This window comes from Castor canadensis, chromosome 12 (genome assembly GCF_047511655.1).
Source record: "Castor canadensis chromosome 12, mCasCan1.hap1v2, whole genome shotgun sequence".
NCBI classification, from domain to species: domain Eukaryota; kingdom Metazoa; phylum Chordata; class Mammalia; order Rodentia; family Castoridae; genus Castor; species Castor canadensis.
In genome coordinates, this window is record NC_133397.1 from 61603028 (window position 1) to 61620661 (window position 17634).

General features: G+C 46.3%; 1 protein-coding gene across 3 annotated transcripts; it reads left to right on the top strand.

The window, feature by feature from the left end:
* The first annotated feature begins 5125 nt into the window (after nt 1-5125).
* Nucleotides 5126-15600, top strand: Nagk (N-acetylglucosamine kinase). Of its 3 annotated transcripts, none has more exons than XM_020180947.2 (10): nt 5126-5278; nt 7379-7463; nt 7616-7714; nt 8538-8679; nt 10384-10494; nt 11197-11309; nt 12802-12898; nt 13891-13988; nt 14459-14537; nt 15291-15600. In XM_020180947.2, exons 3-10 carry the CDS (start codon nt 7655-7657, stop codon nt 15479-15481), a joined length of 891 nt encoding a protein of 296 aa, XP_020036536.1. In that variant the 5' UTR covers nt 5126-5278; nt 7379-7463; nt 7616-7654; the 3' UTR covers nt 15482-15600. The 3 variants fall into 3 exon arrangements, with proteins under 3 accessions (XP_020036536.1, XP_020036535.2, XP_020036537.2); XM_020180946.2 differs by lacking the exon at nt 5126-5278 and adding an exon at nt 5317-5702; XM_020180948.2 differs by lacking the exon at nt 5126-5278 and adding an exon at nt 5319-5702 and having other exon boundaries at nt 12802-12889.
* The last annotated feature ends 2034 nt before the right edge of the window (nt 15601-17634 follow it).

The window sequence follows — 17634 nt, forward strand, 5'->3', positions numbered from 1 at the left end:
CACCCTTTCTTACCTCTCTGCCCTCTCTCGCCTTCTCCATACATCTGCTGCTTCTCTGTTGTCTCTGCGTTCCCAGATGTTTCTGCCCCTGACTGCCCTCTGGAACTCTTTAGCCACTCTCTTGCAGCTACTGCTGCTGCCACTCTGCAGCCATGGTCTTCTCTTCTTGTCACCAGCTCAACTAATGATGAAAATCAAAAGTATATGAGAAAATGCCACTCAAGAGAAGTCTTTTAATAACCTAATGTTCCAACACCAGAGGGAAGAACAGAAGGGTGTCTACCAGCTGACTGGAAAAGTGAGCAGAACAACTTGCTTATATAACCAGAAGAGGATGTGTGGCAAGGATAATTGTACCAATTACAGTCCTGCATGTAAGCAAAAAGCTGTGTTTGCACCATAGATCTTGCGTCACCAGTGGGATGTGTTTCCTCTCTGGCCTGGGTGAAAATAGCTACTAGAGTTCACGAAAGCTTGTAATGGCAAGCTGTTTGAAACAAATGTGGCTGGGATAGTGCCTTTCTGAAGCCTGAGTTGTGCTTCGGCAACACACAGCTGTGGTTGTAGTGTAGCTTCCTCAAGAAATCCATGGTGTTCAAAGCTGCCAGTCTGCCACAAGGGCAGTCTAGCCAGCTGCCAAAGAGGGGCTGGGCGAACAGTCCCCACTCAAGCCTGGTAGGCAAAAGAAAAGAGCCTGTCAAACAGCCCACTCTTGACAGTTTTAGTCATTCCAGAAAGCACTAAATGAGGATTTACAATAAAGACTTAAAAGTTCAAATAGAACTAACAATTCTGGTAGTATTTAACAGTACTTAATAGCATTTAACATAAGAGTGCTTAACTCCTGTCTCAGGGAGAGGTGGGTCCTTCTGATCTGTCTCACCACAACTTAGGTATACACCTTCATAAATGTACTTACACACAGACACAGACCACTAATATTCTCTCTACATTTAAGTTGGGTACAGTGGTGCATGACTGTATCCCCACTACTTGGAAGGCTGAGGCAGGAGGTTCACTTGAGCCCAGAGATTCCAAACTAGCTTGGACAGTGTAGCAAGGCACTGTCTAAAACAAAACAAAAAACCTGTACCCAGTGGTATGCTGGTAGATGTTTAACAGCCAGCTCTCTTGAAAGCATTCACAATGGAAACATGATTTGTAGCAGTTGCTTATTTCTATGATGTAAACACCCCCACCATGCTGATGAGTAACTGCCAATATCATGTCTCTGAATGGAAGGTGGAGAAGATAGGCACGGAATTGTAAGCTGGTGTGAGCCAGCGCCAGCCCAGCTTCCAGCACAAGTCACAGTTGCACAATTACACACCTGCCCAAAGTTGCCTAGATGAGCAGGATTGCTTAGCTTCCCTCAAGAACTGAAAAACTGAAATGTTCATTCTAATTCTGTTTTTTTCTTTTTTCTTTTTTTTTTTTCGGTGGGCATTGGAGTTTGAACTCAGGGCCTCATGCTTGCTAGGCAGGTGCTCTTACCACTTGAACCACTCTGCTAACCCTCATTCTGATTCTGTAGACACAGTACAGAAAAGTATATAAAGGTATGATCTCAAATATACACATCTGTAGACAGTCACTTAGATGCATAGAAAAAGACAAGTTCAAATATATAAATAAATATGTGCATGCCTATATATAGGTTAATACAGGCCAAGATGTCCATAAAAACTTACACATGCTCAGGAAAGAAGAGGAAATAAACCAACCCGATTTGCTCTAGTTGCTGCCCTGCAGCCTGAGGCCCCCACCCTTCAGAACAACTTCAGATCAAAGCATGTAAGGCACCTCTTTTCCTTCTCTTCCTTCAAAAGCCTGAAGAGACTTGAAGGGCAGAAAGTTTATGCCAATTAGATTCACATGCATCTGCACTCCTGGGACCTATATGCCGCTTCCTCTTTTTGTAAAATCTGGAAGAGCCCTTCTCTTCACAGCTACCAGCCCCAGGCCCACCAACACCCTCAGCAAGTCAGCCCTTCACCCCTCTCTCTTTCATCGCATGAAAATGAGAAATCAGCCTTTCTCCCCTTCATCCCAGATCAGCAAGGGAGATGTCAGCGTGGTTCCCACTTGTATTCCTCCCTGTGACTCCTGTTCTGTTTCATCCCTTTATCACTTTTTTTGTTCATCTCTTTCCTGGGCAATTGCTCAGTCTTCTGTCTCCCTGCTCCAAGGGAGCATTTATCTCAATATAAGGAACCCTACCAGATTATTCTAAAACACAGCGCAAGGTCACATATACTAGCATCTTTTAGGGCAAGATCCCTTTGAGGGCCCCAAACCTACATGTCCAGCTCTTGCTTCCTCATAGTGTCACTTTTTTGCCATGCTTTCCCCTAATCTGTTCTGCAAATTGTTTTTGCCATGAAATTCATTTGCTCCCTCCTTTTAGTTCACAGTGGGGTACTTACCACCCCTTATGCTGTGGGTTTACCTTAGCTATCAACACCCAGATAAGAAGCTGGGCCTGGTGGTGCACATCTGTAATCCCAGCACTGGGAAGGATAAGGTACATTTGAGACCAGCCTGGAATGCACAAGACCCTGCCTTAAAAACAAAACAAAATACCACCACCTCACACACATATGTGTGCTCCTATGTAAGGAAATCCTATCACATGTCTGGTACTGAGGTTAGCTCTGGAAATGCAATGGTAAGTAAAAAGCAGATGTGGCTGTGTTTCATGATCTAAATCAATACAATGTTGAGGACCTGGAGGCCAAATGTACTCTGCCCCCAAATCACAAGTGGCTTTGGTATGGAAAGTATTTTTCTACTGTCTTTTTTTTTTAACAGTAGTGGAGTTTGAACTCAGGGCCTCACACTTGCTAGTCAGGCACTCTACCTCTTGAACCCTTTTTCGTGTTGGGTATTTTTGAGATAGGGTCTCAAGAAACTATTTGCCTGGCTGGCTTCAAACCACAATTCTCCTGTCTCCGCCTTCTAAGTAGCTAGGATTACAGGTGTGAGGCACCTGCACTCAACTCTACTGTCCTTACCACTCCTGTCCTGCCTTCCTTGCAACTATGACCTCTCTGGGATCAGGGGGACAAACTAGGAAGACAGAGAATAAGACTGTGACAGCTTGCAGATTCTTACCATTACCAAACTTGGGAGCATTACAGGAGCAGCTTCCTGGGATGTTGTAAGCCCAGGGCATTAAACTTTTATGAAGCTATTTAGAAGCTCATGAACACATTCCTATTTTGCAACATCTTTATTTCCTTCCCTATGGGTGTGCACACCCATAGTAAGCAACATCTATTATTTGTCTGAGCCTAGGCTAATTACTTTGATTTCAGAACTTCAGTTTCCTCACATGTAAAAATGTGTTCAGAAATCTTTCTCATAGTTTTTAGGATGCTAAAGGTATATAAAGAGCTTTAAACAATTATAATGAGCAACACAAATGTATAGTGTTATTAATCTTTTACTCAATGCTTTCTTCTTTAAACCAATATGATCAATATATCATACATGGAGCTCTGTGACTTGAAACATAATGTGAGTCACAAATACAGGTCACGTGTTTAGTATCTGCATTAAAAAAAGCTAAAAACAGACTGGCAAACTTAGTTTGAATAATATAAAAATTTAACCCACTATATCCAAAATGTTATCATTTCAATATGTAATTCGTATAAAAACGATTGAGATGTTTTACATTCTATTTTTGGTACTAAGTCTGTGAAACCGTGTATTCTATACTGACAGCACATTTCATTTTGGCTGTCACAATTCAAGTGCTTAATAGTTACATGTGCCTACTAACTAGTAACATAAATAAAAATTATATAAGAGCTGTGCAGTCCTTCAGAAAAGTCTTGATATTTTAAATCTTGTGTTAGCCTGGGTAGGCGGAGGTTTATCATCTTCATTCTGTATGTAGATGAGAAGCAGTAGCAATTATATGTAATTCACTCTACTGAGCAAATAGTGAACACAATTCTTATCTTCAAACCTGGGCACTTTCCCTTTTGCTCTTTTCTAAACAAGTGGTACAAGGGCACAGTTGAATACTATCACAGATGGGTCCCAAGGCTCACTGCACTAGTGCAGAAAACGAACTGTTTTTTTCAAAATTCACCTATAATCTCTGCCCTGTTTGAATCCTGCTAGAATCTCTTAGCTGTTATTTTAGAATAACAGCTGTTAGCTGTTATTCTAAAAACATGTATGTACTGAAGTACCTCCCACTTCTGATGTGCCAGGAATGAAAATGTTTAAAGCAGGCATTAAAACAAAACAAAAACATTACATTTCTTAAATTTTCTTTTTTTTTGCCGTGCTGGGGATGAAAACCAGGGCCTTGCATATGCTAGGCACTGAGCTATTACCTCGCCATGATTTTTTTTTTTCATTCTTTTTTCTTTTTCATTCTTTGGGATGTAAGTGCATCCCAAAGAGGTAGGAAAAGAGGTAAAGACAGACTCCAGTTTTCCAGTTTAAAAAACTCATGTATGCCAAGTGTTCACGCCAAAGCATAACCAGACCCAACTGGTTGTCAGTCATGTAGACAGGGGCCTCATTCAAGATTTCTCTACAAGATAGTAGGTACATCAAGGGAGGGCAAGAGTTGGACAGGGGACAGGCCAGCTCTGGTGCAGCCCTGCGAAGGACCCGTCCATTGGCTAATGCTCTCAGAATGCCAGGGGCAGCTGACCACTCTCCTGGCCTGCGCGAAGGTGCCCCAGAGACCTGCAGGAGCTACAGCTTGTCTCCCAGGTCTGCCAGTATTTTCCTCCTTCCAGCTCCCACTCCATTGCACTGCACTGTAAGGAAAGGGAGCGGACGGTAGCTAGCAGGCCACGACAAAAAGCCTGTAAAAGCCAGACGTGGTGATGCACACCTGTAACCCCAGCACTTGGGAGGTGGAGGCAGGACAGCTGAGCCATCCTGAGCTACACAGAAACACCATATTTAAAAAAAGGAAAAGAAAAGCCCGTGCAACAGCATCTGCTAGTTTCTCGCAAATACCCTCTACAAAGAACTGAAGTAGGTGCTCAGTAATAACAGCACGCTCCCATCTCAGTAACACCACAGCAGTCTTGCGGGGGCTTCTCTTCCAACCAGCTTTTACGTCCTCCAGGTTCAGCATATGCGCAGGCGCGCAGCGTGAAAAATCAGTGCAGGTGTCTGTGTGCGAATGTGACTTTGTCATCGCCGGACAGACGCTGGATTGACGCACCCGGTGGTCCCACGAGTGTGCACCCGACTCTCCGGCCCCCACCTCTGAGGAGCCCCGCTGAGCGCGCGTCACAAGGTGCGTCACAAGCTGCGGGGCCCACAAACCCAAGCGGGGCTGCCAGCAACTTCCGGGAGCCGAGGGGCTGGCAGCAGTGTGTCTAGCGAGTTCGACTTGGACACCCCTTTCTGGCTCCTCCGCTGGGGCCTCAGTATCGGTCTCCAGAAGCAGAGGGAGGGTAGGCAGGAGCCTCAGAGGGCCACAAACGGCCACCCAAACAAATCCTCCGTGCCAGCCGGCTCGGGACTAGGGGCGTCTTGAAGCCACGCCTCCGCGCACGCGCGCCAGGAGCCAGTCGCACTTCGCGGGCCGTCACGTGAGGCGGGGTGGTGCCAAGCAAGCTGGAGGGAGAGAAGCTGCAGGCATTAGGGAGGGAGGCAAACGGCGGGACCAGCAGCGGCGGTGGTAGCAGTATGGCCGCGCTGTATGGGGGCGTTGAGGGGTGAGTGCGGCTCAGGATCCTGGGAAGGGCGGCGCGGGTCATTCCGGGCAAGAGGGCGGGGCGGAAGGTCCTGGTCAGGCGGGTAGGCAGGTGGCCTCGCACCTCAGGGTCCCGCCACTCTGGACTTACGGGCTGCGGAGCCTTGCGGAGGAGGGGTTTGTGCACGCGGAGGTGCGTCCCTGCGCGCGCGACCGTGTGCCACGCAGGGATCCCCGCGCGTTCCACGGCCCACACCTGCGGGAGAGGGCCTTTGTGTTTTATGATGGGACTACGCCCCTTTCTTCCACGGACTACCTTCTCTGTGCTCTCCTCCGGGAAAGCAGCAGCTTTTCCTCATTCCCAGCCGGGGACAGAGTTTGCAGACAGGTGTCAGGTGTGAAATCGAGCGAAGGCGAAGCCGGAACAAAGATTTTTGCCCCAGGGTATCTGGGCGCTAATGCAGTTTCGAGCCTGTCCTTGATGCCTGAAACCTTCCAGTGCTGGCTGCTGCACAACAGGTTCCTCATCCTATATTGTACCCTCTGTTACTGCATTTTTCCTGCTCAGAAGCTTGTCTGTCTATTGGATTTTTTTGTGATAGCTCTGTCCCTGAGTATGACTCTTGGTTAAATACTTGGTCTCTCCAGGCTTCGGTTACCCCATGTCAAGCAAGGATACGATGACTGCCTAGTCTTCTGCCCAGATAGAATAGGTCAAATCAGGGCATCATAGGCCTTATCTCTTGTCTCAGGCAAAACACTGTACTTCTGAATGTGAGATTGGATTCATATGAGTTGTTAAGGTGACTCTTCCCCCCATCCTGTATCTGTGGCACTTTTTCTTTTTAAAGCTAAGTACAGTGTAATAATTTGTATTCGACCTTGTTATATTCATCTGTAAGACATAACCCAGTTTTTTGAGTGAGTTGAATCTGCCACTCTATGCATTAATTAACTTACCCCTTGAAACTTCATGTCATTTTTGAGTTTGATCAGCAGGTTTTCAGTGTCCTAAGATATTCCTAAAAGTATTGATTAATAAGGAAACATACAGTCCACCACCACAGATCTCCCTCTAAACTACCACCCTGCCACTCTCAGTCAGCATTGGAGGATTTAGTTGCTTAAGTATGTATAAATTCTCCCTGTCATCTGGTTACCATTCTTACAAGGGTGCCTTGAAGACCTTGGCAGCTGTGAGAGGAGCAGAGCGGTATGTGTACTGTTCTCTTTGGCCATATTTACCAAGTGTTTCCTGGTTCAGGCTCTGTGCTAGTTATGAGAGGATAGACAAATGATTTGGAGTTTGACTAGTGAACCTCATAAGCTAGTGAGAAGCAGACACAAAACAACTGAACATACTCTTGATGTAAAGAAATCTTTGATATCAATGGGGCACTGTGAAGGCTTAACTTAGGAGTCTTAATATGTGAGGCAGGTCACACATCAGGGAAGCTTACAAGGTCCAGGTGATGTATATGTAAGATCTGTAGGATAAGTGGAACATTCCCAAGAGAAGATGAGTAACACCTACATTTCGGTTTCAAAGGCACAGCCAACACTAAACCATAGAAGTGGGTTTGGAAGTGGTCATTGGATTTGCTGAAGCTATCTCCATCACACTGGGCTCGGCCTGGAACAAGGACTACACAAGCAGATTTCTCTGAGCAGTACTGACTGCCCTCTTGTGTTCTGTAGGGGAGGCACACAGTCCAAGGTCCTTTTACTGTCGGAGGATGGACAGATCCTAGCAGAAGCAGATGGACTGAGCACAAACCACTGGGTAAAAGCCACACTGAGGGGACCAGAGGGGTTGGTTCTGATTGTATTCTTTGTAACTCTCATTGAAATGGCGGCTGGGGTGCATAGAGTGGCCAGGAGGGGCAACACAGGTCTTGCAAACCTTTGTAACTTCTCCTTCCCTGTTGGGGCCAGCTGATCGGAACAGATAAGTGTGTGGAGAGGATCAACGAGATGGTGAACAGGGCCAAACAGAAAGCAGGCGTGGATCCTCTGGTACCCCTGCGAAGCTTGGTGAGTCTGGGGAGAGCCTGGGAATTAAGCCATTAAGCCAACAGCAACAATGAGACAGGTGGCAGTCTGGACTAGAAGAGCTTGATGACATAGAGGAAAAGGCGTCCAGGGCCTGGTCTCTGGTGTTGAAACTTCCATGATCCTCCCCATTTTCATGACTTCACTTGCCACCTACAAGCCACAAGTATATTGGAAGAGCACAGGAACATTGAGACTGGTTTGAATCCCAGCATTGCCACTCGAAAGCCATGTAATCCTTAAGTAGGTCACTTACCTTCTCTAAGTCTCAGTTTTCCATTTGGAAAATTTGGATAGCAGTAGCTACCTCAGAGTTACTGGGAAAGTGACATGACCTGAAACATTCCAAGATGATTAGCACAAAGTCTGACACAGAAGCATTCATTAAATGTTAGCTACTCTTACTCTCACCTCATATCTTTCTCCCAAGTTGCTGTAGCTTCTACTACTCCCTGGACATAGAAGGGAGATGTTCTTCAGGCCAAACCCCAAGTATTTCAAACCAAGCTTACCTCTCATTTCCCCTCACCTTGCTCCTCCGCCTGATTTTTCTAAGAGCACTGCCACCTTCCAGGCTCTAAACGTGGCATTGCTGAATTCCCTCTTTCCTCTGTCCATCTCTAGTCCAAGCTGTTCTTGCAGCCACAGACCTCTAAGGAGTCATTGTGTGGTGTGGAGGCACTGGAGCTGGATGAGCAGGGTATGGCTAGATGGAGAGAGCAGGAGGCAGGCATCAGGAGGGGTGGGGGCTGAAAAAGGAGCTGGATCTGTGTCTCTGTGTTCACTTACCTCCTGCATGGCCTAGGGCCTGTCCCTGAGCGGTGGGGAGCAGGAGGACGCTGTGAGGATCCTGATGGAGGAACTGAGGGACCGCTATCCCTACCTGAGTGAAAGCTACTTAATCACCACTGATGCAGCCGGCTCCATCGCCACAGCTACCTCGGATGGTGAGGAGGTGGTGGGAGGGGTGAGGTGGAGAACTGGTTTTCTTGGGAAAGCCCGTTAGATGTAGTTGGCAAAACTTGTCTCACAAATACCTGGGAAGCCGCCTCTGTCATATTTCCCCCAACTCTTCCATCATGAGTGAAAGTCCCTGCCAGAGCAAGGACCAGGGGGCAGAAGGAGGGACAGAGGGAAGCAAAGAGTGGAGTCAACATAAGACTCCGTTGGAGAGGAGGGAGCCCCTGGGGGCAGTAGCATGAGAAACCAGCTGGGGGAATCTGGGAGTATAAAGGAGAAAGCAGGGGAGCTCTGTGACAGTGTAAAGAGTGCTGGCATCGTGGGGATTGGTGTTTGAATCCCAACTCCTAGAATTCCATTCTTAGAAACATAAAACAAAAAAGTGAAACGAATCCCAGCTCCTAGTTTGCCACCTCTACTATCTTAGAGAAGTTAAGGAACTCTCTGAGTTTCAATTTCCTCATTTCTATAAGAGGAGATTTGTATTTAGAAGGTGCTTTACTCTTGGGGATATACCCAAAAGACTGTTACTCCAGAGGCACCTGCACACCCATGTTTATTGCGGCACTATTCACAATAGCCAAGTTATGGAAACAGCCAAGATGCCCCACCACTGACGAATGGATTAAGAAAATGTGGTATCTATACACAATGGAATTTTATGCAGCCATGAAGAAGAACAAAATGTTATCATTCGCTGGTAAATGGATGGAATTGGAGAACATCATTCTGAGTGAGGTTAGCCTGGCCCAAAAGACCAAAAATCGTATGTTCTCCCTCATATGTGGACATTAGATCAAGGGCAAACACAACAAGGGGATTGGACTTTGAGCACATGATAAAAGCGAGAGCACACAAGGAAGGGGTGAGGATAGGTAAGACACCTAAAAAACTAGCTAGCATTTGTTGCCCTTAACGCAGAGAAACTAAAGCAGATACCTTAAAGCAACTGAGGCCAATAGGAAAAGGGGAACAGGTACTAGAGAAAAGGTTAGATCAAAAAGAATTAACCTAGAAGGTAACACCCATGCACAGGAAATCAATGTGAGTCAATGCCCTGTATAGCTATCCTTATCTCAACCAGCAAAAACCCTTGTTCCTTCCTATTATTGCTTATACTCTCTCTACAACAAAATTAGAAATAAGGGCAAAATAGTTTCTGCTGGGTATTGAGCGGGGGGAGAGGGAGGGGGCGGAGTGGGTGGTAAGGGAGGGGGTGGGGGCAGGGGGGAGAAATGAACCAAGCCTTGTATGCACATATGAATAATAAAAGAAAAATGAAAAAATAAATAAAAGTACTATGCACAAAAAAAATAGAAGGTGCTTTACTGATGATCACTGTAAGAACAGGGTCTAGCACAGTCTCTGGCACAACAGACACTCATTAAGCAGGTAGAGTCACTTGAAGACTGTGTGGGCAAGGAGCCATATTCCTTTAAGGAGGTGCAGACTCACGTTCCTCTTTGTCCCCAGGAAAGGACTCTGTATGATTTGAGTTTCTCTGAGACCCAGATGCTCCGCTTTAAAAGTAGCTGGGCTTGGTTTGCTCCTCTATAAGACTGGGTGTGATCCCTTTACCTGGGGTTGGGGAAGGGAGCAATTGTTGGCTTCTGTCCTGTCTTTCTGCATTCAGAAGCTGTTGCTCTGTGCAGAGTCTTGGCCACACTGAGCCTTTTGTGCCTCTTCCCCAGGTGGGATCGTGCTCATCTCTGGGACGGGCTCCAACTGCAGGCTCATCAACCCTGATGGCTCTGAGAGTGGCTGCGGTGGCTGGGGCCACATGATGGGAGACGAGGGCTCAGGTGAGCTCACACTGGGCTTGGCTCAGGTGCCCTGACCCTTCCCTTTCTGCAGCTCCCCACCTTTCTGCCCTCTGCCTACTAACCCTTGGGGGCTTTGTGGGGTAGCTTCTAAACCTGACCATTCCAAGTGCAGCATAATGGCTGGCAGATCATAGATATGCAAATGCTGAACTAACTGCTTACCTTGCTCTTCAGCAGTGTGTTGAGCCCAGAATTCAGATTCTTGCCTCAGCACAATGGCCATACTACCTGTATTGACTTTCAGAGACCTTAGTGAAGAATTGAAACAATGAAAGTTAAGGCCATAGATGACAGGAGATGCCATACCAGTCTACCAATGGGAAAGGGGTGTAGAAACACCTCCTACCACACCTCCCTATTTGTAGTGTGTGTCCATTTCCATAGGACTCCTTGGGTTTCAGTTCTTGCTGGTGTTTGTAGCAACTGACCAACCTGTTTTTGGGTAGAAGCTAGTGTGACACAGGCTCACCCGTTCTGTCTTCCCCCTCCAGCTTTCCCTAGATCAGTCAGATACAATTTAATTAAAAGCCCTTTCCCTCCCCCCACTGGGAATCATGAAACCTTATTTGCTAAAAGACCCAAGCAGACCACTGACCTTGTTTTGGTCTGGAATTCTTTCTTGGTGAGGAAACTTCCTCCAAGAGATTTCCCCATCTTCTTAGTCCTCTCTGCTCTCTGCAGCCTACTGGATTGCACATCAAGCAGTGAAAATAGTGTTTGACTCCATCGATAACTTAGAAGCGGCTCCTCATGATATTGGCTATGTCAAGCAGGCCATGTTCAACTATTTCCAGGTACTCCCAGCCCCCAGGGCACACTTACCTCTGAGGTAGAAAAGTGGGGACTCCAGATGAGTGGCTGCAAGAGAGGGACTGGGGAGCCAAAGGTGGGTCGGAGATACAGGGTAGAGAAGTCCTAGGTAAGGACAGTGTTCATAATGACCTTGGGGGGGGCGGTTCATAAGGAAGGAGCAGTTTGGTGACAAGTGGTTAGCCAGACTTCATTTCTGGGGAGCTACAACCTGCTGGGAAGTTAAAACAGACAGTCTAGACTAGGATGAAATCTTCAGGGTAAGGACAGGAGGTAGAGACAGCACTTACGAGTCTGAGCAAGTGCATTGGACACTGAGCTGCTTTCTCACCTGTATAGGTCAGGAGAGCCCATTAGCAGATGGGCAGCAGAATTCCAAGAGAGGACAGCCTATACCCAGGGCACTGGAGATTGACTGAGCTGTGTTCATTTCTAATGGGTTAGGAGAAACAGCTGCCTTTAAATGGAGCCAGAGGTAAAAGGTGGAAGAGGTGGAAGAGAGAGGAGAAAAAGAGAAGTGTATTTGATAGCTGTCTCTCTGCATAAGAGCCAGGGTTTTGTTTTGTTGGTGGTACTAGAGGTTGAACTCAGAACCTCATGCTTGCTAGGCAAGCATTCTACCATCTGAGCCACTCCCCCAGCCCAAGAGCCAGGGTTTTTTTTTATCCAGCCACTTAGGCAGGCTGGGGTTAGGGCTGAGGATTTGGTGATTAAAGAGGAACCCCAGCCTATGCCAAGGTGAGGAATAGGGAGGGAACAGGACCAGGAGGAGAGAATACTTTTGGAGAAGTTTTCGGAGGAAGTGCGGTGAAGCTGTCCTGACCCAACCAGTTGAGTCTAAATTCCACTAGTATGTCTTCCATTTCCTTTTATGTCCTTTAGTCTTTGTATACAGTTGTAAATGAGGTATGTACGAAATGTTTAGTACATTGAGGTAGATCCTGAAGTTTTAGTCCTCTTCCCCCAACACCCCTAAAAAAGTATTCTGGTGAATCCCTGATTCCTTGGGGACTTAAAGATGTTAAGGGTGTTTGAAGTTTGCTGGAAGAAGGATATTCTGTGGTCAAATAAATTTGGGAGAAATAAATCCATTTCTCGGTTGCAATACTTCTCAGAGCCTTTAATTTGCTAGTACACATTGTGACTCTACAAGAGAAAGTTGCATTGTGCAATGTTCCTTAGGTTCCTTTGACCAAAGAGATGTTTCCAAGAATACTTAAAGGAACTATAGAACACACTGTGGTAAACACAGATCTGTACTCTGCTTCCTTTAAAATATTTTATAATAAGCAATGAAATCCAGGTCAGGAAAACAAAACTTTTCTCAAATGAGAAATCTCAAATTCCTACACTTTCTAGAGCTTTAAAAAAAATTCTAGTGTAAAGATACTAGGAAGTCCAACTTGGGTGGACAGACTGGGGATTTCCTTTTCCTTTACTTTTGATGACTGTCTTGTTCCCTTTTCTGTCTCTCAGGTGCCAGATCGGCTAGGAATCCTCACCCACCTGTATAGGGACTTTGATAAATCCAGGTTTGCTGGGTTTTGCCGGAAAATTGCAGAAGGTACTGGTGGTGAGGAAGGGGTTTTTTTTGTTGTTGTTGTTGTTTTGAGGTACTGAAGTGTGAACTCAGGGCCTTATGCTTACTAGGAAGGCACTCTACCACTTGAGCCACTCTTTCAGCCCAGGATATAGAGTGGGGTTCAGATAGGGGCCAGATGTCATTTTCCCTATCACCAAGTGACCTCAGTGGTCACTTGGCCCTTGGTCAAGGTGGTGGGCCATGGGCCAAGGCAGAAAGGCAAGGGGATTATATTGACAGTGGTTTTCTATTACCTGTGCTTCTCTCCCTAATAGCTATCAATGGCTGTGTAAGCTGCAGGCCTGTTTTTGAAAAATTTATGAAGCAGTTGTACTTTGGACAAGTCTGTACTTTAAAAAAAAAGAACTAATTATATGCAAAGAACTAGGGGATTGAGGAAGGCTCAGGCATATTTTGTTGGGTATCAGGAGAAGTTAAACATAGAACTTACATGTATGATGCAATTGGTTCTCCACTGTAAAGTCCACAGTCCTTTAATTTGGATTCCTTAGCTTCTAGGCATTCTAGGGCTCTTTCAGATCCCTGGTTGAGACCTGCCCCCAGCACTGAGCCAGGAAGGAGCTGACCAACAGCAGGCTGCTGGAGGTGGGTGGTGAACTGACAGCCAGCTTCTCAGTCAGGGTCCTGGGTTCCCAGAGCTGAGAGGCTGGGAAGGACAGACTCATAGTAATACATTATAAGTATTATTAGAATCCAATCCCAGTACTAAGGTGCTCTTGTGAGAGCCACCTCCAAAAGGGCATCTCCAAGTGGGCAGGTATCTAGTGTGTGTGTTGCAGGGAAAATGGGGAGACAGCAGTGAGGTTTGCTTACCCACATGCCATGAGGTGAGCAGGCATCCATCCTGATCTAGACTTCACTAGCTCCTGAGGTTGCTCCCTTGCTCCAGGGAGAGAATAACCCAGGACAGGCCACCCCCTAGGTACTCTCCAGCCCCCTTCTTTCCTCCTCCGTTCCCCCAGGTGCACAGCAGGGAGACCCTCTTTCCCGTTACATCTTCAGGAAGGCTGGGGAAATGCTGGGCAGACATGTTGTAGCAGTGTTGCCTGAGATTGACCCGGTGAGTTGAGGGGGACGTAAAGGTGGGTAGCTACTGGGCTGGGATTGGTCCTTTCCCTTTGCTGATGGGATTATCTGTCAAAACCTGTATAAGTTGGGTACTATTTTAGATAGACTTAGTGTGAGAAAAAAGTCCATCTACAACACAAAAAAGTCCTTTGGTCAAGTGCCTCCCCTCTGTGACTGGTCCTTAACCTGAATTTACATGTAGTAAACTGGCTTAATGTGCTGTGCTGTCCCTTTTGTCCTTCCCCTCCCTTCTGTGTCCTCTTTATTGTTTAACCCTTTTCCTTCCTCTTCTCTCTCCCTTGCTTTATGACTCATATTTTCCTCCCTGTTTTTCTTTCCTTGAGTCCACCTTCTGTTTCTCAGCTAGAGGGAGAGTGAGATGAGGGTTGGTCTTAGGAAACCACCCCTGCAGCACTGGAGGCTTAGTCAGCTCACAACATCCATTTTATGCCCTCCACCCAGGTCTTGTTCCAAGGGGAGATTGGCCTTCCCATCCTATGTGTGGGCTCTGTGTGGAAGAGCTGGGAGCTGCTCAAGGAAGGTGAGTCTGAGCATGGGGGGAGGAGAGGAAAGGCAAGGGCAGAGGATGGGGCTGGAAGGAGGTAGTCCAGGGAGATTATGTGCCCCAGAGGGAGTTGAACCTACACCATGGATGCCACAGGGTAAGGCCCTCAGCCTTTCATTCTGTCCTATCCAGCTTTCTTGAACTCTTTTGGTGCTGGGGATTGAGCCTAGAGCTTCGTATATGCTAAGCATGTGCTGTATCACTGAGCTACACCCCTAGGTCTTTGTACTCCTATAAAAATGTTATTTTCTAACTAATTTATTAAATACCATCTTATTTAAAAATTAAAGTCAAATCTAACTTAGACTTAGAGCTCTAACCAGCATGTGATAACTGATGGTAACATGTCTAGTCAACATCATTCTGGCTGGAAGGAAATAAACTTGACTTTTTAGCTTGGCAGCCTTGTCTCAGGCAGTTGCATGGTTTCCATTAAACATTCTGAAGGAGCTTAAGAGCCCTCATTGGAGTTCCCTACACCATGGAGTTCCCAGCATTGTGTGTTCTGGGGCTGAAAGGAGCGCAGGTCCTTTAAGATGCTAGCTATAGGATCCACAGCTGTTACTAGGTCTGTGTGTCCTGGTGCCTACTTTATGCTGAGAACTTGGCCTGTGGGTGCCTCCACAGAAATGTCTTAGCCTGGGCTTCTTTGTATCCTCTGCCTTCCTCCTGGTCTCCACACAGGCTATAGGTCTCTTCTCATCTCTGACCTTACATTATCTCCTCCAGGTTTCCTTTTGGCACTGACCCAGGGCCGAGAAATCCAGGCTCAGAATTCCTTCTCCAGCTTCACCCTGATGAAACTGAGGCACTCCTCCGCCCTAGGGGGGGCCAGCCTAGGGGCCAGGCACATTGGGCACCTTCTCCCCATGGACTACAATGCCAATGCCATTGCCTTCTATTCCTACACCTTCTCCTAGGGGGCTGGCCCTGGCTCCACCTACTCCAAGCTCAGTGGACATTGGGTGTGGAAGGGAGGGGTCTTCTTTTTCCTTTTTTAAATAACACATATAGAGGAAAATAAATGCACTTTACCCTATTCTCCAGCTGGATTGTGTTATCAAGCAGTCTTGCTATTTACATGGTCTCCATGTGCAGCCTCACAGTATACTTCCAGCCGTTATCCCAGGGGGCTCAGGAATGGTTTTGTCCCAGATTTAAAGCCACACCTCCAGGTGCTCAGTCTGTGGTTTATACCCAGTCATCATGCTCTTGGACTGACAATTTATGCAACCCAGAATATCCCCATTAGCATACCATATCCCATACATACCATGTATGCTGTATTGACTGCCAGTTAACCAGTGACCTGTTTTCTCCTGCCTCACAAGTCAGTGGAGCTCAGTGGTCTCCATGTGCAGCCTCACAGAAAGTAACCTTAGGTATATCATACCTTTTTCTGAGACTCCCAATAGGTTTTAAGGGCCATACAATTCCAATCTTGGAGAGTTTTTATTTCATTGGATTTGGTAGTCGTAGGTAAGCAGGATGTTTTGCTGTTTCTCATATGAATGAATTCTTGAGAGTTTATGAGGATTCCTGAGATCCAAAAAGGCCCAATTAGGCTTAAGTAGGTGGCTTACCTACCTATTCCTGGTTCTAGTTACAGCATGACAGTTTTGTGTTTGCCTTGTGGATCTAGGAATGATCAGCATCTGTAAAGAGCAGATATTCCTGTCCTCTGGATTCTGGAGTTTGATCAGCTTCCTGTTCTGCTGCTTGTGCTGCTTAAAAATCAAAGATAGGTTTTGTTGTTGTTGTTTTTGGGTTTTTTTGAGGTACTGGGGTTTGAACTCGGTAGGTTTTGTTGTTTTTGGGTTTTTTTTGAGGTACTGGGGTTTGAACTCGGTCTACGCCTTGAGCTACTCCACCAGCCCTTTTTTTGGAAGGGTTTTTTCAAGATAGGGAGGGCCTCACAAACATTTTGCCCAGGCTGACTTCAAACCACAGTCCTTCTGACCTCTGCCTCCTAAGTAGTTAGGATTACATGTGTGAGCCACTGGCACTCGGCTCCAAAGCTGGTTTTGATCCACAGTGGCTGCTTCCACAGGGATCTAGGGGGTAAGCCATTAGAAGGTATGGATCATATCCTGGACATAGTTCTCAAAACATGTGCATCAATTCTAGAGTTTGTTTTCCAATCCATATTTATTTTTCTAAGAGATGGGGTTTCATTACGTTGCACAGGGTGAACTCTAGGACTCAAGAGATACTCCTGCCTCAGCCTCCCAAGTAGCTGGGACAGTAGTCATTTGCCACGTGTCTGGCTGGAAATTTTCTTTTCTGCCAAATCACTTGGGTAATTTTTGCCACAGAGGTCTAGCATCTGTTCTTGAGGGAGCTTTACCCAACAGCTTTTGAGTCCTGACTAAGTCCTCCCTCCAGTGGGTCTTAGATACTATATTATTGCCCAAGTCAGATTACCTTTTATTCATAGAGCAACACTCATTGAACATAATAGCTACAGCTCTAATCCCATTGGCTGTTGCCAAGTACAGCAAGCTGGAGTTTTGAGCTCTAAGAACTCAAGCTAGGCTGATTCTGAAGGGCAGCCCTCCCATCTTCACAGCCAGGCTTGACCAAACCCTTGGGGGGAGGTGGGCACAGCACTCAACAGTCTCTACTGCATTGTAAAAACCTTGCAGAAAACAAGGACACAGCAGAGCACCTTTGCTACATCCCATAGTCCTAACAACACTGTTAGTTGAGTGGTGACCTTGGTGGTTATATTTTTGTTTTTAACATGCTTTCAGGACTGGGCTCAAGCAGTGTTTTAGTGAGAAGTTTATAAATACTGATGCCTAGTTATGTTCTTCAGATAGGCCCATCATTTTCCCTTACCATTGCCTGAACTCCACAATTCCAGTTGGACAGTGTAAGTCTTAGAGCAGAATAAGCAGCACTTTTTTTGTTTATTTTTTAGTGCTGGTACATGAGTGTTGAAGAAACATTAGCTGAAAAAACTGAAGGCAGTTATTTTCTTTTTGTGGTGCAGGGAGCTGAAACCTGGGGCCTCATGCGTACCAGACAAGAGCTCTACCACTGAGCTATATTTCCTCCCCCACCCCATGAA

Excerpts from the sequence above, each read along its gene's own strand:
- Nagk (XM_020180946.2), top strand. The coding sequence starts at position 5,674 with ATGGCCGCGCTGTATGGGGGCGTTGAGGG. Across the intron at positions 5,703-7,378 it reads CTGTATGGGGGCGTTGAGGG|GGGAGGCACACAGTCCAAGG; the intron begins GTGAGTGCGGCT and ends TGTGTTCTGTAG. Across the intron at positions 8,680-10,383 it reads CGCCACAGCTACCTCGGATG|GTGGGATCGTGCTCATCTCT; the intron begins GTGAGGAGGTGG and ends CCTCTTCCCCAG.